Source organism: Schistocerca americana, chromosome 10 (genome assembly GCF_021461395.2).
Source record: "Schistocerca americana isolate TAMUIC-IGC-003095 chromosome 10, iqSchAmer2.1, whole genome shotgun sequence".
Taxonomy (NCBI): domain Eukaryota; kingdom Metazoa; phylum Arthropoda; class Insecta; order Orthoptera; family Acrididae; genus Schistocerca; species Schistocerca americana.
The window spans coordinates 201,440,124-201,462,478 of NC_060128.1; the positions used below are offsets into that span (position 1 = coordinate 201,440,124).

Here is a 22,355-nt window from a genome sequence, read left to right on the forward strand (position 1 = left end):
ATCGGAGAAGAGTCATTACGGGGGAAAGGGGACGGGGGAGCAAACGGAGGGTGGTCGCCTCGGCAGCTGCCGACTGCCGGCCTTCGGAGACTCACTGCTACGGGGCACAGAGGCCGGACCATCCCGTTCCCCGAGATCTACAGAGGTGTCGGCATTCTCTCTGGGTCAGCCTGTGGGTCCGAGAGCAGAAGAACTGTGGGCAGTGCGCACTGGCGAAACGGGGTCAGCCGGCTGAGGGTATAGCGCGGCGACACCGTCGGAGGGGATCCCCGAGTCAGGGAAGTAGAGGACCGTCTGTCTTTCTTCGATTTCTTATGGTACTTGCGGTTGGCAGATTAAACTCAAATGTTTGTGGGTCGGAGGGGTGTAAAAAGTCTTGATAGGAGAGTTCCTTTTGTCCCCGCGAGCCAGCCAGTTGTGAAGCAGTCGATTTTGCTGCAGGGGGCGAAGATTTGGTGGCTCGTTGCGCAGCTGTAGGAGGAGGAGAGAGGGGTGCTGCTGTGATACTGGGCGGTCTTACAACTGCTGTACTGCATTTGAGGTTACAAGTCTGTGTGGCCACATCCTCCGTGAAGCGGGGTGTAGCGAGAATGGTACGGCAAGCTCCAGATGGTAAAATGCGGGGCTTTCGACTAGCCGGCAACTTGCGAGCAACGAGGTAAGCTACTTTTTCCTTCACCCGGATCCCCTGGGCGGCTCACTCGTCGAAATACACGGCACGGGGGCATACTCTCGGGATGGGGCTACACGGTCGCCATTGCCAGAGGAGACAGTTGGAGACGGAGGTGGCTTATGACCCTCGTGAGCATCCCTACCACAAGCAACACATTCGGCCACGTTTTGACAGGATGTGTGAGTGTGGTCGAAATGTTGACACTGGTAACAACGCATCGGGTTCGGAATGTACAGTCGGACCGTGACGACTTTGTAGCCTGTTCGTTCAAACGCGAGAAAATGAGGGCGTGCAGGCACTCGGCTTGTATCGACCCTTTTCATTACCTGCCGGACTACAGTGATGCTCGATCACAGAGGTAAGTTTGGATTTCTCCCTCGGCGAGACCATCTAGCAGCCGAGTGTAAATAACACCGCGTGACAAATTCAGTGTTCGACGGTGCTCGACACGAGCAGGACAGACGTGGAGGAGCCAAGCTGTGAGCAGTTGTAGGGCACGAAAACCGCAGTCGGGCTCCAGAAGCAAAGTTCTATTACGCAAACGATAGCAGGGTTTGACGGGGTCTGCAATTGCATCAACGTCTTTTTGAATAAGAAACAGAGTAAGTGTAGCGTAGGACTGACATCCTTCAGCATATGATAACATGACGAACTGAGGTGCAGCTGAGAGATTCTTTGAATTTAGAAACTTTAGCCTCATTCCATTTATGTTCACTAGACGTGGACTCAGATGGTGATTGACTGACTGCAACCCCCCCCCCCCCCCCCCCGCAATTGCCAGTGTCTCGCACAGTGCCCTCCTTGCAGCCTGGGTCCCCCCTTCAACCACCACCGACCACGAACCCTACCTGTCGACCCGGGGCTGGGAACCGTCCGGTCACCTGCTGCACGCCAAACGTGTCGGCCGGCCATCAGGAGTGCCCAGGGAGGAATAAGAAACATTGAGGAGCCTCAAATCCCAAAGTGGAGGAAGGCTTAGAGATGAAAAACAAAGAAAAGAAGAAGAAGAGATGACGAGCTGTTCTGATGTCAGACTATTGAAACCTCAGAACACATTCCCAAAAATATCCCAGACATGTTCCCCAAGGAGGGGAAGAAGAATGGCTGAACGACAAACATGCAGCAGGGACAGACAAGAGGTTCTGCAGACAGAGTCTGGGGCCCTGTAGTAGCCAAGCACGATCTCGCCCGAGACTGGTGAGCCCTCTGTGGGGAGGGGGATAAATAAGGTAAAGGTGCATTTGCATTTTATAATTTGCTCTAGTGAACTCTCCTTCTAATACAATTAGTTACTTATCATGCTGTTTACGTGAATCTCTAATGTCTGAATCTGGACTGAAGCTGACAATTTGCAAAACTTACGTTTTCAGTCTTCTATCCATTCATTTCTCCGGTGTTTACTGTACATCTCATCTACTGTTTGTTGACTTTCTTTGTGCCTAAATATTAAAACCCAGACTGGCACCTGGGAACAATATATTAAAGAGGTCTCTACAACCTACGCAATATATGCCCGTAATGTGTGTGTGTGTGTGTGTGTGTGTGTGTGTGTGTGTGTGTGTGTGTGTGTGTGCAGAAATAAGTGAGTGAACATTCTGAACGTGTTCTCTAAGTTGGTGCCATAAAGAAGTAGTGTTACGTGATGCCAGGAGCAAACATTGGGGCGCAATACTGCAATACTACAATGCTGCATCTGCATCTCAGAAATTAAGTATTCTGAGGGAAATGTTAAAAAATTACTGTTATCCTTTTTTGTGGGAGAAGTCTATTCCGTGAAATCTGTCCGTGTGTTGTCGGGTGTCTTTTTTTTCTTCTTTTAAATACGTGCATTACAGGCACGACACTGCGAGGGGAACCGGACTAGACTTGATGCTTGCTGTTAACTAAATGTGTGTGGGCACTGTCTGTTGCAGACTGCTGCGCCCTGAAGAAAGCGCACTGTCCCAGGAGGCGGTGCTACTGTACCTGGTAAGTGACGCGCCAGCCGAGCCGCCACTGCGATCACGTATTTATACGTTATTACTGCATTCGCCAAATACGAGCTGAGCCGTTAATGGACAGGAACTCGGTTGAGAAAAATTACTCCACAGTAGCCGAGCGTAAAAACTGGTCACTACACTTCTTTTTTTTTTTTTTTTTTTTTGTACGGGAGTGGAAGCTCTCTCTGAGAATCTCGCCGACAAAATCTTCCCCAGTTATCGGCCGAGTCGTGGCACATTTGGAAGAGCTTCCCGCTGGTGTATTACTCCACCTGAAGGTGACGAGTGGGAAAGTCGCCGAGACGTCGTGACGGAGCGGTGCCACGACTCGGCCGAGAATCCGACGAGAAGATTTCGTATTTTGTTCTCTAGATAAATTACACAGAAACACCGGCCTTCCAAACTGTGGCTTCGACTGATGCCACTTACCTCCACTCCTCGTCATCGCCACAATCCGGCCACCGGACGAGCTGCAGCTGGGTGGGGTCTGACGAAGTGTGCCAGCCGCTCCCACGTTAGGCTGGCTGGTGTCTTTCTAATGGAGTGCTCGATCCCCTTCTGGAAGACGATCGGTAGTCTCCGAACAGCCGTTTCTGACAATATCGAGAGTCTGTAGCCCGTAAGTCACACATCCAGCTGTAACGACCAGCTCAGAGATTTTTGTTCTTTACTTGATGTGTGAGGTGACCATTAAAGGCACCTGAGACTGCCTTAACTCTTGTTATAAGTAGCTCACGATGTGTGCAATTTCAAAAGTATTCTGACACGATCCAGTCTTTACCTTGGCGTTGAATCCGTAAACCACTCGAGGAAAGTTTCCTCGAATAAGGTTTTATGCTTCACAATAATGTGTTTTTGTGTGTGTACGTGTGTGTGGGGGTAAGGGGGGGGGGAGGAGAGCAGCGACTTTCTTCAATTTGCAGTAACTATTAACATCACATTATTAATAATTTACTTATTTTCCATTTCCAGGTGACCTTAATGACATACATACTTTGCTCCCCTTTACTGACCACCATCTGATCATTCACCGTGTCCTATATCATCGGCATTACCAGTCTGGTGTTGAAGAGTGGATAACAAAGTTGACGTATTTTCTCAAAAAAAAATTTCTGGCAGTCTCTCTGCTGGTGAATCTCTTTGGCGGGTAGCCGAGAGGGAACACAGAGGGAGCGATGCTCCAGTTACTGGGAGCCCCAACGTGAGGCACGAAATGCAGCCCCTCGGAGAAACAGCATTCAGAGCTGGAAAAAAAGAGTGCAACGAAAAAAGGATACACTACATTCTGCAAAGACTCACCGTTTTACACACAAAAGGAACACCATGTAAAAGACAACACAAACAGCTAAGAAGTGTACAAAAAACAAACACACACACACACACACACACACACACACACACACACACACACACACACACACACGTGTACACTCGGCGCAGTGGCTGACGGAAGCTGCTGTAAAGGTATTTCCCATTTTCGGCCACTACCGTCAGCCACTGCTTACACTACTTATAAAAAGGTACGGCCAAACTTTCAGGAAACATTCCTCAAACACAAAGAAAGAAAATATGTTATGTGGACATGTGTCCGGAAACGCTTACTTTCCATGTTACAGCTCATTTTATTACTTCTCTTCAATTCACATTAATCGTGGAATGGAAACACACAGCAACAGAACGTACCAGCGTGACTTCAAACACTTTGTTACAGGAAATGTTCAAAATGTCCTCCGTTAGCGAGGATACATGCGTCCACCCTCCGTCGCATGGAATCCCTGATGCGGTGATGCAGCCCTGGAGAATGGCGTATTGTATCACAGCCGTCCACAATACGAGCACGAAGAGTCTCTACATTTGGTACCGGGGTTGCGTAGACAAGAGCTTTCAAATGCCCCCATAAATGAAAGTCAAGAGGGTTGAGGTCAGGAGAGCGTGGAGGCCACAGAATTGGTCCGCCTCTACCAATCCATCGGTCACCGAATCTGTTGTTGAGAAGCGTACGAACACTTGGACTGAAATGTGCAGGAGCTCCATCGTGCATGAACCACATGTTGTGTCGTACTTACCTTCCTTCAGTTGGGCCGATTGGCGGTGAATCGAGGAAGTACAGTACATACTGACGAAACTAAAATGACCTCTAACATGGAAATTAAGCGTTTCCGGACACATGTCCACATAACATATTTTCTTTATTTGTGTGTGAGGAATGTTTCCTGAAAATTTGGCCGTACCTTTTTGTAACACCCTGTATATCTCTCTCACTACTGAGATGAGAGCCACCATATTGTATTTCAGTTAGAGGCCATACTTGGTGGGTTTTATATAACTAACGTCCTACGAAAATAAGCCATTTAAAATCACTGACGCATTGAGGATCTCTCAAAAACACACAATACTGATATGATTTTTTTTGTACACTAATGACAGGAAACGTGATACTGGTGAACAAAAAATGTTAATATTTACATGATTCACACTATGACTTGCACATTACAGAAGTGTGGCATTTAAAGGCATCAGCACATTGAAGATCCATCGAGATGTGTTGTTCTCGGACGATACGATGTGTTACAACCAATATCCGTTGATACATAGTGATTCAAGTCTTCAGGGTACGACAGGATGTGAGACAGAAACACGTAACTTGGAAATTCAGCATAGTGTAATGAAAAGAGACACGGAATTGCGAAGCTGTGCTTGTGTGATATATAGCTGGTTCGTGCCTCAAGATCACCTTAGCATTTTCTACGAGGTTCTGGGACTTTTCTTATCAATTTAAAAGAAGTATGTTTGTAGTTACATAAATATACGTTTCAAGATAGCTTTTTGAATGTGACAAGTTCTTAAGATTCCAGTACTGAACAGAAACACTGATCGAGTAAGACTGACTTCAGTATTTCACTAAAAAGCGACAATGAAGAAGTAATTTTTATTTTATGTCGAAGGCCACTGTAAAGATATATTACACTAATGGCTTCAAAAATAGTTCAAATGGCTCTGAGCACTATGGGACTTAACATCTTAGGTCATCAGTCCCCTAGAACTTAGAACTACTTGTTGTTGTTGTGGTCTTCAGTCCTGAGACTGGTTTGATGCAGCCCTCCATGCTACTCTATCCTGTGAAAGCCTCTTCATCTCCCAGTACCTACTGCAACCTACATCCTTCTGAATCTGTTTAGTGTATTCATCTCTTGGTCTCCCTCTACGATTTTTACCCTCCACGCTGCCCTCCAATACTAAATTGGTGATCCCTTGATGCCTTAACACATGTCCTACCAACCGATCCCTTCTTCTAGTCAAGTTGTGCCACAAACTTCTCTTCTCCCCAATCCCATTCAATACTTCCTCGTTAGTTACGTGATCTACCCATCTAATCTTCAGCATTCTTCTGTAGCACCACATTTCAAAAGCTTCTATTCTCTTCTTGTCCAAACTAGTTATCGTCCATGTTTCACTTCCATACATGGCTACACTCCATACAAATACTTTCAGAAATGACTTCCTCACACTTAAATCAATACTCGATGTTAACAAATTTCTATTCTTCAGAAACGCTTTCCTTGCCATTGCCAGTCTACGTTTGATATCGTCTCTACTTCGACAATCATCAGTTGTTTACTCCCCAAATAGCAAAATTCCTTTACTACTTTAAGTGTCTCATTTCCTAATCTAATTCCCTCAGCATCACCCGACTTAATTCGACTACATTCCATTATCCTCGTTTTGCTTTTGTTGATGTTCATCTTATACCCTCCTTTCAAGACACTATCCATTCCATTCGACAAGGACATCACACACATCCATGCCCGAGTCAGGATTCGAACCTGCGACCGTAGCAGTCCCACGGTTCCGGACTGCAGCGCCTAGAACCGCTCGGCCACCGCGGCCGGCTATTACACTAATGTAATGGAATTTGTATAAGCCAATGTCCTCGCTGACTGCACACGGAACATCATTTTTGTCTTTTAACGTGTGCACGAATATTTAAATTTTTATTTATACCATTTGAAATTTTTATTTATGTACACTAAATACAGAGCAACACGACTAGCATATGGACATGTGCATTTTAATAGAGCTAACGTAGAAATTTTTTGCTGGCCCTTTTGGTAAACAAAGTGTGTGACCTGCAAGCGAGACAACTGCTGCGGGACAGCACCGGGGTAGCAAATCACTGATGTACGCACATAACACCAACTGGAATGTCCGACAAGATGTGTATGGCGTGTCTCATGCGTGTTCGGTTGTAGCGTCGGTGTCTATGTCGGCCGGTCATCCCGAGTGACGACAGCTTAAAGCCATCACAGCTAGTTTACACTTGTCCGTTTTGAGAATTTGTATTTACAAGGGGAAGTCAATTATTATCCGCAATTTACTTATAGTACTGTTTATTTTGGTAGTACTGTTGTTTTGTTACAGTGAGGTGGTTATTGCCAGGCTGAAGCCTGCAATTCGAAGCGAACACTGAGGATTGCTGCCAAAAGGTGCCGTGTTGCAGCACGACAATGCCCATCCGCATACTGCTGCCCACACTGCTGAAACGCTCCAGAAACTCAAATTTCAAGTACTGGATCATTCTCCGTATTGGTCCCGATCTTGCCCCTTCTGGCTATCACTCGTTTGATCCACTCAAACAGGCATTACGGGGCCGTCGATTTGGCTCGGACGAAGCAGTGAAAGAAGCGGTACATTCCTTGCTCGCAGCTCGACCGAGAACCTTGTTTTATGAGGCCATCAGGAAGCTTGTACGACGACGGACCGAATGCGTTGAAACGCAAGGAGACTGTGTCGAAAAATGATGTTCTTGTAAGTTTCCTATTTGATTACAATAAAATTTTATAACTTCTATGCGGATAATAATTGACTTACCGTCGTACCGCGCAGTTTGCACCCGTCACCTGTAGCCGCCAACTGACTTGCCAGACTGTGCCGTGGTCGTGTACTCGCCACGGCGGCCTCCATTGTGTCCGCCTGAGGTGACCGGGTAGGGGCAGACCTCCGACCGTGGCGCACACCAGTGTGACGGCCGGCCTCATTCGGCAGTAATCTTTCTGAGGTTCCGATCAAAACGAACAGACAAAAACTGTGCGAGTCCTCAGGTCAGAAGATGACATTTGCTAGCAGTTTTCACGTACCACTGTAACTACCTCTGCCATAATTTCTCGGCTTTTATACGGTCTCTTATTTCATAAAAACACGAGACAGAACTGGCGAGTGTGCTTAATGTCAGCGGGGAGGGGGTGGGAGATTATGTCAGTAGTACACTCTCTCTCTCTCTCTCTCTCTCTCTCTCTCTCTCTCTCACTCTCTCTCTCTCTCTCTCTCTCTCACACACACACACACACACACACACACACACACACACACTTGAGAGCACAGGCGGTGTCTTAGCTTTTGAAACTGTTAGTTCGTTCTTCGAGGAGGAGGGGGGGAAGGATAAGTCAGGGAAAGCTGGCAGGCGACTCAGAAGATGGCGGGCAAGTTCTCGTGCCGTACTTTTATGCGCGTCTCGTCGCAGTACTGAAACTCCACCTCCCGGACATAATTGCTGGGGCAGCAGTTTCGTTTCACCGTCTTTTGACGATTCCGTATTTCTTCGTCCCCAATTCTGTACAGAGTCGGTAGCTGATGGATTTGTTTCCACTGTTCCTCTAATGGCACAACTTTACTCTGTGTACTTCCTTCCACTAATGATTTGTACAGTGTTTTATTCTATTTCGTACATTTTTTAAAATTTTCAATGTGGCTTGTAGAGACACTAATTAACATGTCCATTTGTCTCACAAGAATTTATCATAGTATCCAAGCACAACAATACAGGACATTAAATAAAATACAGATACCCCAGTTCTGGGCGGTACATGTAATTTATCGTCTTTTGACGATTCCGTATTTCTTCGTCCCCAATTCTGTACAGAGTCGGTAGCTGATGGATTTGTTTCCACTGTTCCTCTAATGGCACAACTTTACTCTGTGTACTTCCTTCCACTAATGATTTGTACAGTGTTTTATTCTATTTCGTATATTTTTTAAAATTTTCAATGTGGCTTGTAGAGACACTAATTAACATGTCCATTTGTCTCACAAGAATTTATCATAGTATCCAAGCACAACAATACAGGACATTAAATAAAATACAGATACCCCAGTTCTGGGCGGTACATGTAATTTATCAGAAATGGGCTTACTGTTAATGCCAACATTAAACATACATTGGTGTTTCGTAGAAATAAGAGACCTACAGTCTACTTCTATAATTCCGACAACATGTTTATTAGGTAAGTTGTATGTGGAAGACAGTAGTAAGTTTCTCGACTGACTTTGCTACGGATTAAGATAAAATTACTGCCTATCACCTGCAAATTCATTCTGGAACCTCACTAGTTAAGTGACACTCAGAAATAAAAGTTAAGAACACACAGACTGGTGAAGCAAATCAGAGCAAGGGCCGGGCGGCAGTCTGTGCCGGATGTCGGAATCACGCTGCAGGCTTGTAGAATATAAGTTAACTTCCAGTCACGATACTTGCCGGCCGGTCCCGGCATTTCGAAGCTGTCAAAAGACACTTTACTGGACGGTATGCCGGCAGCGCACCGGCGGCACAAACAGTAGCTTTACGAGACTGCGAACCGTGCTCCAGTAGTGGGCTGCCTTCAGACTGCCTCGTGACCCCGGAGTTTGTCTCACATTTACAGGAAGCACAGAACTCCAGGTTGCACGTGTCAGTCCTGTCACCACTGTAGCAATGGAGGCCGGCAGTCGCTTTTCCTTGTGTGTGTGTGTGTGTGTGTGTGTTTTATTGTGTATGTAACAGTCGATTTTAGCAGAGGTCACCAGTAAATTCTAGTACTAATGTGGCTGTTTGCCAAATATGTCTCGTTTCAGGTTTTTAACAGACGAGGAGCTGAAGATCGTAGCCCAAGCAGTTTTAGGAGTTGCCGTCTTTGTCACTTGTGTAGCTCTGCTGAGCTTGCTGTGGAAAATATGTGCAAGGTACAGTACAGAGCATACTCGACCGAAATTTAAATTTAAAACAATAAAATGGGTCATTTCACACATTTCTTGGACACGCACAAAAATATAGCGCATTCCTGGCTGAATATACACTCTAAAAAAAGGGGAAGCAAATTGGTAGATGTGATGCTCGTGTACAGACAAACAAAAGAGTAGGATTTCAGAAAAATTGTACGATTCATCCAACAGAAAGACCTCCACAAATACGCGAGCAGTTATTTGGCTCGCCACCGATTGACAGAGTTGTCGGATGTCCTCCTTAGGGATATCGTGCCAAATTCTGTCCAATTGGCGCCTTAGATCCTCAGAATCCCGAATTGGTTGACGGGCCCTGCACACAGTGCTCCAAATGTTCTGAACTAGGCAGAGACCCGGTGGCCTCGCCGGCCGAGGTGGGGTTCGGCAAGCGCGAAGACGAGCAGTAGAAACTGCTGTCGGTTGCGAGCGTTCAATATGAGCCCGGGATGGCAACGTAACGGCGCACAGAACATCCTCGACATACCACTGTGCTGTTGAGGGCGCCACAGGTGACGACCGAAGGGCTCCTGCAGACCCCGACTCCCGGCTGTCGGGCCACGGCACGGCCGACACTCAGATCGGACTGCCAACGCTGCCCGCGGTATCTCCAGACGCTTCTTTGGCTCAGAATGTCGTTGGCTGGAACGGAATTGTCTTCAGAAATGACTCCCGCAGTGACCGCCAGAGGCGTGTGCACGGGTGCCCTGGTCAGCGGTGGGGGTACCGACCCGCCTGCCGCCTGCCGCCTGCCGCCTGCCGCCTGCCGCCTGCCACTGGGAGTGACGCTCTGGGGCGCCAGGCCAGGCCAGTTCTTCCCACGGCGAGGCCCCTTCGGCCGCCACCCGCGGCGTCCCCACAGCACAGCGGTACGCCGACAGCGTCCTGTGCCCCGTATCGTCGCCCTTACTGGCGTCGCTTCCCGGGCCTGTATTTCGACAAGATAACGCCCGTTCGTACGGGACGAGTTTCTAGTGTTCGCCTTCAGGCTGTCTCGACCGGCAAAGTCACGAGATCCTCCCCGACTGAGAACACTTGGAGTATTATGCGCAGATCTTCCGACCGGCTCGGGATTTTGATGATCTGATGTGCCGATCGGACAAAATTTGGCACGATAACCCTCAGGGGGACATATAACAAGTCTACCGATCCACGCCGACCTGAATAACTGCTCGCATTAGGGTCAGAGGTGGACCGACGCGTTACTGACTTGCCCAACTTGTGAAGCTCTTTCTCTTGACTGAATCGTCCAGTTTTTGTTCAATTGTAACGATTTGTTTTTCTGTATACATCTCCGTTCCACTCGGATAATTTCTTTGTGGTGTACCCTCCCCCCATTAAGAGCGTAAATACACTCCTGGAAATGGAAAAAAGAACACATTGACACCGGCGTGTCAGACCCACCATACTTGCTCCGGACACTGCGAGAGGGCTGTACAAGCAATGATCACACGCACGGCACAGCGGACACACCAGGAACCGCGGTGTTGGCCGTCGAATGGCGCTAGCTGCGCAGCATTTGTGCACCGCCGCCGTCAGTGTCAGCCAGTTTGCCGTGGCATACGGAGCTCCATCGCAGTCTTTAACACTGGTAGCATGCCGCGACAGCGTGGACGTGAACCGTATGTGCAGTTGACGGACTTTGAGCGAGGGCGTATAGTGGGCATGCGGGAGGCCGGGTGGACGTACCGCCGAATTGCTCAACACGTGGGGCGTGAGGTCTCCACAGTACATCGATGTTGTCGCCAGTGGTCGGCGGAAGGTGCACGTGCCCGTCGACCTGGGACCGGACCGCAGCGACGCACGGATGCACGCCAAGACCGTAGGATCCTACGCAGTGCCGTAGGGGACCGCACCGCCACTTCCCAGCAAATTAGGGACACTGTTGCTCCTGGGGTATCGGCGAGGACCATTCGCAACCGTCTCCGTGAAGCTGGGCTACGGTCCCGCACACCGTTAGGCCGTCTTCCGCTCACGCCCCAACATCGTGCAGCCCGCCTCCAGTGGTGTCGCGACAGGCGTGAATGGAGGGACGAATGGAGACGTGTCGTCTTCAGCGATGAGAGTCGCTTCTGCCTTGGTGCCAATGATGGTCGTATGCGTGTTTGGCGCCGTGCAGGTGAGCGCCACAATCAGGACTGCATACGACCGAGGCACACAGGGCCAACACCCGGCATCATGGTGTGGGGAGCGATCTCCTACACTGGCCGTACACCACTGGTGATCGTCGAGGGGACACTGAATAGTGCACGGTACATCCAAACCGTCATCGAACCCATCGTTCTACCATTCCTAGACCGGCAAGGGAACTTGCTGTTCCAACAGGACAATGCACGTCCGCATGTATCCCGTGCCACCCAACGTGCTCTAGAAGGTGTAAGTCAACTACCCTGGCCAGCAAGATCTCCGGATCTGTCCCCCATTGAGCATGTTTGGGACTGGATGAAGCGTCGTCTCAGGCGGTCTGCACGCCCAGCACGAACGCTGGTCCAACTGAGGCGCCAGGTGGAAATGGCATGGCAAGCCGTTCCACAGGACTACATCCAGCATCTCTACGATCGTCTCCATGGGAGAATAGCAGCCTGCATTGCTGCGAAAGGTGGATATACACTGTACTAGTGCCGACATTGTGCATGCTCTGTTGCCTGTATCTATGTGCATGTGGTTCTGTCAGTGTGATCATGTGATGTATCTGACCCCAGGAATGTGTCAATAAAGTTTCCCCTTCCTGGGACAATGAATTCACGGTGTTCTTATTTCAATTTCCAGGAGTGTATATTACCGAAACGACAAATCACATATCGCCATTAAAAAAAAGGCACATAAAAATGTCTTCTTAAACTTCCAGTGGGCATTCGACACTGTGCAACAATGATAACTGAAGTAAACGATACGTGTGTACGGTACGCCTTTGCAAAACTTTGATGGGTCAGAAAAATAGTTGTCTGATATCACCCACCAACTGTCTGTCAAGAAAGAAGATAACGTTCAGAACCCACCAACTGTATACACAGGGTGGGTGAGGAGAACAGGTACGTGTTTTGACGGGTCATAGTGATTCTGAGCAAAAAACTTGACGTGGATATATGCTCTATTCCGAACACTTTTAATGTACATTTTTATTTATTTTCAGCATTACTCATTGTCACTGTTTACAACGTACCACGCTCGTGGTCTATCGAGTCGGAAAACTACCTCAAAGTGGCCTACAGAAAGCACCTAAGTTGCAGCCCACGCGCATCACACGAGATTTTCAATATTCTCGCGATATCTTCGTGCAAACTGTTAGTCCTAGACAAAAAATAAACAGGACTTTTCTTTGTAGCAAACTTAATTTAGCTTAATTGTGTACTAATACATGTTTTCGTCGGAGGGTGCGGTTCTGAAGTTATTCGAGAAGAACTTACAAAAGTGATAATAAATGTGTTCTATTTGAGAAACCATTCGCAATAGTGCATAGGTCAATATGAAGATTTTTTGTTCAAAATCATTAATACTATCACGCCTCAAAGCATGTACCTTTCCTCCTGACTCACCCTGTATATATATCGGACAAAGAGTACAGAGATTAGAGATTTAGATTTACAATGTTTTCCTTCACACGTACCTGTTAATCAATTAGTGAAGTTCAAAACAAGACAGGTGCCACGTAAGTCCACTATACAAGCCTATAAACTTTTCTATTCAATTATTTGATTTAATGCCCCGCCATCTGCCCACCCCCGACTCCCAACAAAAGAAGACAGATGTGGCATGTAATTTATATTATAGAGAAACTACGGTAGTGGGTGACACAAAATAATGGTGAGAACAAATTGGCACTAAACCTGGAGGAGAGACTGCTGTGCATACAGCTGCCGATGAGAAACTCTCATTCGGGCGGATTGTTACCGCCACGACGTTATTATATAATCTGCTGATTCGTATACATTCAGTTCTCCAGACTGAAGATAGGCGGAAAGAATTTTGGATTACTGACATTCAAGATTTCACACAGAAGAGCACTGTAAGAGACACCAAAACACAGACACTTGTCTGCTTTCCATACTTCCACTCTCTTATATCTTACACTCTATACAGCGTGTCACACGTACGGTGCGAGCACCATCTCCGATGTCGTGCAGGAACGTGCATTCAGGAAACATCATTTGTGCGAAATTAAGCTTGCTCGATTTGTACCCAATATCTTGCAAATAGCAGATGCAGGTTAACATATTTTACTTTCTTTTCACGACCCTATCCGTTCTGTTCAACTGCTCTTCCAATCCTTTACTGTCTCTGACAGAATTACAATGTCACTGGCAAACTGTAATTTTTTTTATTTCTTCTCCCAGAACCTTAATATCCGTTCCACGTTTCTCCTGGCTTTCCTTCAATGACTGCTGTATGTACAGACGGAATAACACAGGGAGGGACTGCTACTCCCTAGCCAACCACTACTTCACTTTTGTGTCCTTTGGATATCAGAACTGCAATCTGGTTTCTGCACAAGCTGCAGATAACTTTTCACTCACAGTCCTTTATTCCTGACCTTCATCGTTTCGAGGCGTGTATTCGTGTAAACATTACCAAAAGCTTTCTCCAAGTCTACATACATTATAAGCACAGATTTACTTTTCTTCAACCTACACGGTAAGTTGTAGAGTTAGTATTGCCACGTGTACTCTTTCGGTCTCAGGAACTCGAGCTCACGATCCGCAAGATCAGTTTCTAATAGTTTTTTTGATTCTCGTGTAAATAATTTGTGTCAGTACTATTCACATCTGTCTTCTCTGGAATGGGAATAATTCTTGTTTAAGTCTGAGAGTATTTCATCTGTCTCAGATGTGTCGCACACCGAGTGGAATAGTTTTGTCTCTCGAGGATTTAAATAACTTCGAGGGAATGTCGTCCACTCGAGGGCCATCATTTTCACTAAATTAAGCTTACTCGATTTGTACACGATATCTTGCAAGTGGCAGATGCAGGTCAGCATCGTTTATTTTCTTTTCAAAACACTATCCATTCTGTAGTTTAAACATAGCTGCACAACAGCAACGGTTTCACGTAATAAAATTATAAACAGCCGACCAGTTGCAATGGATAAAGAATTCTTTACCTAGGTTCCAACAAATATAAATTTGTCTTCTGCAGAAGCTGACCTAAGGACAATGAACATCATAGATTACATTAGAAAAGTATGAAACTTAAGTCGAGAATGAATTTTAACACAAATTAGAGAGCTCTTGCATTACACAAATATGAGAACGACGACTGGTACTTACAATTTTACATTAGTAAGGACTAATGTACCATCGCCGTTTTTACAAATGTCGGCATAGATCCATTTTTCAAAATGAAATATAGCCCTAGAATTAGGGTTTGTCACGTAAATATAAAACAGCTCATGGATCTTGCAGAGGTCACAATTGACTGAGTGTAATCGGCGAGCGTAGTTACTCTGCGGCCAGGGCAGGTGGCGCTCATGGCGAGAACCGTGTGCTAATTGGCGTACAAAGGCAACGTGTAAATTATCAGTATTAATAACGTCCTTAGGTAAAGTAACAATAAAAAAGAAGGAAGGCGTTTAACACTCCCGTTATAACAGTTTGGGAGCATTGGTACAAATAATGTAGTAATACATCAAAAAAGCAGGTGGCGCTATCGCCGAGAGAATTACGCCCAGTGGCATATACAGCCAAAATATAAAAATTACATTACTATATTAGCGAAGCCCACAAACGGTATATATGTCAGAACTTTAAAATTGACAATAATGGCTCTTGTCAAGATAGAATTACGAACACTGGTACACAACCCAGTTAATACACATTCACAGGGAACTAAAGTTTTAGAGCCAGACTAAATCACATAAGGGCCGATGTAGTGGCAAACATACATCGTGAGAAATCCACATTACATAAAGGGTAGTGAGCTTAAAGCATTGAAGGTGCATCGTAGCTTCCTGAGGAAATGGACCACTAAGGTTAACCAGCATTAATGTTATACCATAAACATACAGGTTTAAAGCCTTCGAAAAATTGCCTACAAGCAAGGTTCAACTGGTCGTTCAGTATATTACCGTCTTTGAGCTCTAGATGTTTGAAAATTTGTAACTCTGCCCACAGATCTAATCTATGCCCCTTGACTTCTCTGTGTAGGATAACAGTGTCTTCTAAATGTTTAGGCGTATGACCGGCTGTCAAGAGGTGTTCAGCAAAAGTAGAGCTGTGTATATTCGCTCCTTTTTTACCTAATAGGTGTTCTTTATATCTTGTTTTCACAGCTCTGCCTGTTTGACCAATGTAAAATGAGCGACAGTTATTCCAGGTTAGTTTGTAGACCCCTGAATTGGAAAACCAGTCGCCGGCAATCTCTACTGAATGTACAAGATTTCTTTTTAAACTGCTATCTGTAGAGAAGGAGACGTTACAGTTATATTTTTTCATTAGAAGACGTTTTATCCTATACGATATATTACCCAAGAAAGGAATAGAAATAAATTTTTTAGCTTCTTTGCAATCAGTGGGGAGGTTGTTGCTCAAAGTCAAACAGTTTTGGGAAGTTTTCTTACTGAACAAGTAATCAATCATATTCTGATTGTACCCATTATCAACCGCAATCGCTTTGATAACATTCAATTCTTTTTGTTGGTCGGCAGGCGACCTGTTCAACTGCTCTTGCAATCCTTTGCTGTCTCCGACAGAATTACAATAACTGGCAGATTCTTTTCGCCGTCCTATATCTGCCACCTCGCCTCAGAGTAGAGGTACAGCCGTGTAAGTGACCCGTGTGCGCAGACGCCTGCGGCGGCGGCGCGTGGCGGCGGCGGGGGCGGGGGCGGAGCTGCTGGACGACGCGGCCAGCCTCAGCTCGCAGCAGGTGTTCGTGGTGGAGCGGCTGCGCGACAGACCGCCGCGCTACGAAGAGGCCGCCCGGGACTTCGCCGTCGAGAAGCCGCCCCCGTACTCCGAGGCCGTGGTAAGAGCCGATCATCTTCTGCACTGTACCACTCTCATTGTGTTTCCCCTCTCTGACGTTGACTTTGGGAACAGTAACAAGGACTCTCGTAGCAGTTTTGCTAGTTCAGATTTGTCATCAGAAATTTGAAATTCTGTCAGTAATATTAAACAATGGATACTCCAGGCTGGAATATCGACAATGCAGGAAAAGGCAGATCACCACTTACTGTATAGGTGCCACCACGAGCTGCAGACAGGCGCACTTCATCGGGGAAAAGAAAGAGGGAAACACACACACCATTCATCCACACAAGCAAGCAAGTGCCCCCTCCCCCCCCCCACCCACACGACCACCAACTCCGGCAACTCGAACCAGAATCTCCCAGATATGGCAGTCTAGTCTCTGTGTGTGTGTCTGTGTGTGTGTGTGTGTGTGTGTAGGGTGGGTGGGGGGGGGGGGGGGCGCACTTGCTTGCTTGTGTGGATGAATGGTGTGTGTGTTTCCCTGTGACAGTGATTACTGTCCGTCCTCCGCCTCTCGATATTTTACCGGAATCTGTCTACGCGTAACGTTTTGTCGTTAGTCTGCTTCTACGATCACGTAAGAGTGACGACAGAACTGACACAAATCGTGCGCTACAGCATTAAAACTTTCGCTAAGTCGTCCCAAAATAGTCACGGAGGAAGAACTGGTATGACGACGGAAGCGCCATGTGGTGTTAAATTGAAGAAGTCAGCCCTCGTTCACCATGTTCCCGGTACACGGTTGAAGAGAGGGACGTTCTCCCACGAGAATTTTTCTGAGAACTACAGCAGCAACGAGAAGATTGGCGCAGTTACTTACGTGTGGACATAGAAATGCACTGGAAACTGTTAACAGACGTCGCGGCAGTCTCACCGCAAAGTTAAGTTCTTGGCAACTGACAGGAGCTACAAGTGTCTTGAAATACTTGCTAAATTTCTGGCAAATCTTTTATTAGCCGTAACTCCGAAACTAAACATTTGCGGACCTATGTTTATATGAACTTTCTTTAGTTTTACTTGTCGAATAACATATTGAAACATTCGCGTAACTTCGTGAATCAACCTCTATACATGTTTTACTACTAAACAATATGTTAACACTGTGATGCAGAAATGTAAAAGCAGAAAGAACAGAAAAAAGTAATACTAATCAGTAGCAGCAATGTGTCCGCAAATCGATTGCCGGCCACCGTAAAACTAAATGAGATACCGCAGTGGCGAGACACTGGAGAATGGCACATGCAGTCGTGCAGATTAACGTTTCCCGCTGTGTACACAAACACACGATGCAAACGATGGGATGGTCCCTCCTTCCAGATGGACATCCGTGCACGTCTTCCGTATGTAGTAACTAGGGCCCAGGTTTTAATGACAAAAAAAAATATGCAGTCACTTGTGGCGTAAAGAATATATAAATATGAACGTAAAATAAGATTTCATAAAGTTTATTTGAAAACAAAAATATTAGGAAAAGTATACATTACTACTCGCCGTAAAGATGAAACATCGAGTTCCAGACAGTCGCAACGAAAACACTGACACACTTTGCTTTCGGCCAAAGCCTTCTTCAGAAAACAAAACACACATTCACACGAGCAAGCGTACACGACGACTAACTCCAAACCTACCAGCACTTAGTTTTGAAATATCTACAAATGCATGTCCCATCAGTCTTCAGTTTCTGCAGAATTGCACTGGATCACAAGGTGTATTTGCAGGTTTTCCATTTTCAAACACTACGGGTTGTCGGTGAGGATAATTTTGTACCTGGGAATGCTCCTTTCCGTGTCACAGGAGTGTGTTCGAAGGTGGTGAGGTGTCTGCAGGCCGGCTTTGGTTCACTGTCTTTAAATGTCACTATTCTGCACATTGTGGAATATCCAGTATTCTGCTGGAGAGCACTTTGCAGTTTGTTGTTCACTTTGCCAACCAAACAACCACGAGATGGACCCAGCTCACTCTGCAGGTGCTGCATGTCACACAGTTGAGCTCCAGCAGCTTTCAGCTGTGTGGTGGCTCGGATACCACCAATAAGTTGGCATCGATATGTGCCGAGTTCCTGGACAACGTCCCTGCAGTACCTCTGTCACAGTTTTGATTAATTGTTGCCAAGCTCACTGAAGTCTTTATTTTGGTGCAGCAGTACTCTGCAGCATTGAGCCAAGAGCCCCATCGTGTCAGAACAGGCTGAGGGGGGCGGGGGGGGGGGGGGGCACTGGAAATTAATTTGCCCACACCGGGCTAATTTAATTGCAACTCTGTAATTTTGTAACGCGTGTGGAAGGCGAGTGACATACTGGGATACGGAGTCTGGAGCCCCTTGGCTGATTTAGCTGTGTGTTACAAGATAGCAAGACACTGTCTTTGATCACACCATCTGGCCACAGTAGCTTCACAGAGTTGTCACACAAAATGATCACTGTCGAGTCATTTACTCTCTCTAGCGCTTCGTGCATTAGGAGGAACATTTCTCCAGGCCTGTCAACTTTTAGAACACCAAAAGCAGTATTTGCAACATAGTGCCCACCCGTATTGGTTTGTTACACCTGCGGACATCCAAACCTGTAGTTCATATAATACATGTGCTCACCGCGTGGTGGCAGGAAGGGTTGAAGGGCAAAAAAATAAGAGGAGTTAAGTAAAAGGACTGGAGAGGTCTAGGAAAAGGGGTAGATTTTTTATTTATCTAATTATATTTTCAAAAAATGATAATTTTCCTCGATATATTAGACCTTTTGTGAAAAGCGGCACAAATTCATATATCGTGGAGCACCTCCTCTTTGCACACGGATACGTAGTTCTCGTTCAGTATAGATTCATCTACGACTGGATCTGTCGTGCACTTCTCCGAGAACTGTCAGAAGTGTGGATTCGGCAGCTTACATTGCGAGGCACTGTCGTCTCACCAGAGTCCTCGAAGAACGATTGAACAATTCAAGATAGACTTGTGCGCCAAGATAACAGCGTTTGTCTGCTGTCATTTTCAGCACTTCTCTTCACACAGCTGCTGTGTTTGGTGGCCTTCAAGCGTTGTTGCACATTAAAGCACTTTTCTGCACTAACTTCAACTTCACGTAGTTTACAAAATAATATTTCCTAATAAGTGCTGAAAAACTTCTCTCCAAAATCACGAACAAAACTTCGCTACTTTGTGCTGTTGGACCACTTGCTTTCGGCATATTGAACCGAACTGAGTTTGTATTCCAACTGAAGAGCGTTATTACATCGGAAGCAGCCACCGTGGGCGTGTTGTCGACCCTGCGCAAACTGACTACTGTGTTAACGCTTCTTGTCCACTATAGTCCTGACAAATAAAGCTTCGTAGTAATTGTTGTGTTTATTTGAGACAATATCACTTGGCACGTCGTCACATGAGCAACATTTTCGTGCTATATTCTTGTGTCCTTAAAGATATGACAATATATGCATTTCTGGCAAAAGTTGGCCAAAATATGACCTCGTGGTCATGTATGGACAATAAAAACACATTTTTCTACACCAAAAGTACTCGGACTTGTGCATAAATTATTGCAAGATTCGCCCTAAACTTAAGGAAAAATATTTGACTAGTCATTAAAATCTGGGTCGTGCTAATAGCACTGCCATCAGTGGGGCAGACACAGTTTAAACTGTGTAAAGAATTGTCTTGTTGGCCGAGGAAACTATTTATCTTCAAAAATTGAATAGAGTTTAAGAATGGATGACTCACAAACACAGCCGGTAGAACTGTTCTGTTCTTTCTTCAATAGAGAAAAAATTGTGCAATACATAACGATGGAACGAAGAAAATCATAGGACTGAGCTATGCATAATACTTCACTATTATTGTTATCTTTTATCGTCGTATACAGAATCGTACAAAAAACAGATTCACTAAATAATGCTCTCGTATGCTCCCTCTCGCCTCTACCTCGATCGTCTCACAAACTCCGCCAGAGTCAGTCCCTCGAGCCATTTGCGCTGCAGTGCTAGGACGACACACTTCTTGCATGAATGAAAGGTGGTGAGTCGAGTTACTACAAGCATACGTATCATTTGACACTTGCACTAGACAGTCAGTGATTATTTGTCCTCTTTTCTTTGCATACATCCCACACACGAATTTCCAGTATTGTATTACATTTTTATAACAAATGACTACAGACATGTAAGCCTCCAGTCTTGTTCTAAAGACATAATTTCCTGCCTGCCTAGTACATTTGCCCCATCCCATTTAAACTCCTTTCTTTTTTCCACATCATCTTCCCTGTGAACAGGCAAGTGTAATTATATGTCTCAAACACACTACTGAATGGCATTTAGAGCAGAATTTTTCCAAAGTTACTTATTATAATTTTCAGTTTTTCAGAAAACAGCAGCTTCAGAAACATCAGACTACATTTACACTCAAACAGGTGACATAACAATGAACCTCAGATATAATATAAAAAAGGGCAAGAAGAGCCTCATTAACTCAGCTTAAAATACTTCCACTGTCGGCAGCTGTACAGCACAGATTGTAGGTTTACAGTGTCTGGTGGTAAGTATTTGGTGGAACAGTAAATGATGAAAGCGTTAAATGGAATTACATTCACGTGACTAATTTTGTAGTGAGGAGGTAACTGTAATAATGATTCGACAGTACAAGTGCATACCGGCAATCGAGTCTGACTCGAACTGTAACTCATTCGTTCAATCATTCATCCGATCATTCACTCACTCACCCACTCGTGTCCGGTAGATCTCGTCGAGAAGAGAACCTTCAGAGATGAGAAAAGAGTCGGGATATACGCTAACGAAAGACGAGCAGATCACAGGAGCTTAATCTGTACGTTGCAGTAAGGAAAAACCGACACTGTACTTTCACAGTGCAAGGCAATGCAGTTGTTTTATATAAAACCAGATATGGGCTTCAATCAATCGAACTGTGGCGATGATGAAGGTCCTGTACCTATTTTGCAACAGTGTGATCAGGGCAGGCTTCCTCTACTACAAAGCAGGCCAGAGACTTGTCGATCACTTTAGCTGCGGTGTAACCTACAGTCCCCGTAGTTGTGTCGTGTCGCGTCGCTTCTCCGTTTGCCGAGTCTATAGACTGTCGTACGTGGGACCCGTACGGCGAGCCAGAAGTGACCGTCTTTCCGGGGAAATGAGGCACTGCTGTGGCTCAGTCTGCGATGGTGTACGTCACCACACGTGTGTGCCGCAGAGGTTGCCACCGAGTGGAATGTTAACACTAGCTGTCGCGTGCATTCCTGGAATTTGGTAGCGGTACTAATGTTCACATTCTCCAAAATTTGGCTCCACTTCCGACGGGCACGCGTCACTACCGTACGACCTTTCCTCCTGTCACAGATTAGTCTGTCACGTTTGCACCAAGTTGTCATTACTGCATTTACGGTTGAAACCTTCATAGAGAGTGTAGCAAACTTGTAGGGTAGAAATGCTACAGGATCTCACACTCGGTACCCTGGTATACGAAATCAGCTGACAGAACTGAACATTTAGTTTTTTATTGACAGAAACAAGTCATACATTACAGCAACAACCTGAGCTCACGGCAACCACCACTGGCCGTGTACACCTCGCAAGGTACTCCACTAACAGAACTCTACTCAAGCGCTGTGCACTCTGACCTTCCAACTGCTGCCTGGCGCTCCTTGACGTTTCTCGCGCCTCACACTCCACTACCGTCTCGTCGACTCTACTGTGCGAACGACTCTCTGTCGG

General features: G+C 46.0%; 1 protein-coding gene across 1 annotated transcript in view; it reads left to right on the forward strand.

The window, feature by feature from the left end:
* The window catches only part of LOC124552395, a 73,191-nt gene that overhangs the window by 47,301 nt on the left and 3,535 nt on the right, over nucleotides 1-22,355 (forward strand). The window contains exons 3-5 of the mRNA XM_047126655.1: nucleotides 2,587-2,641; nucleotides 9,538-9,645; nucleotides 16,461-16,641. Of these exons, the coding sequence (XP_046982611.1) occupies nucleotides 2,587-2,641; nucleotides 9,538-9,645; nucleotides 16,461-16,641 (344 nt within the window). The remainder of the gene's footprint in view (nucleotides 1-2,586; nucleotides 2,642-9,537; nucleotides 9,646-16,460; nucleotides 16,642-22,355) is intronic.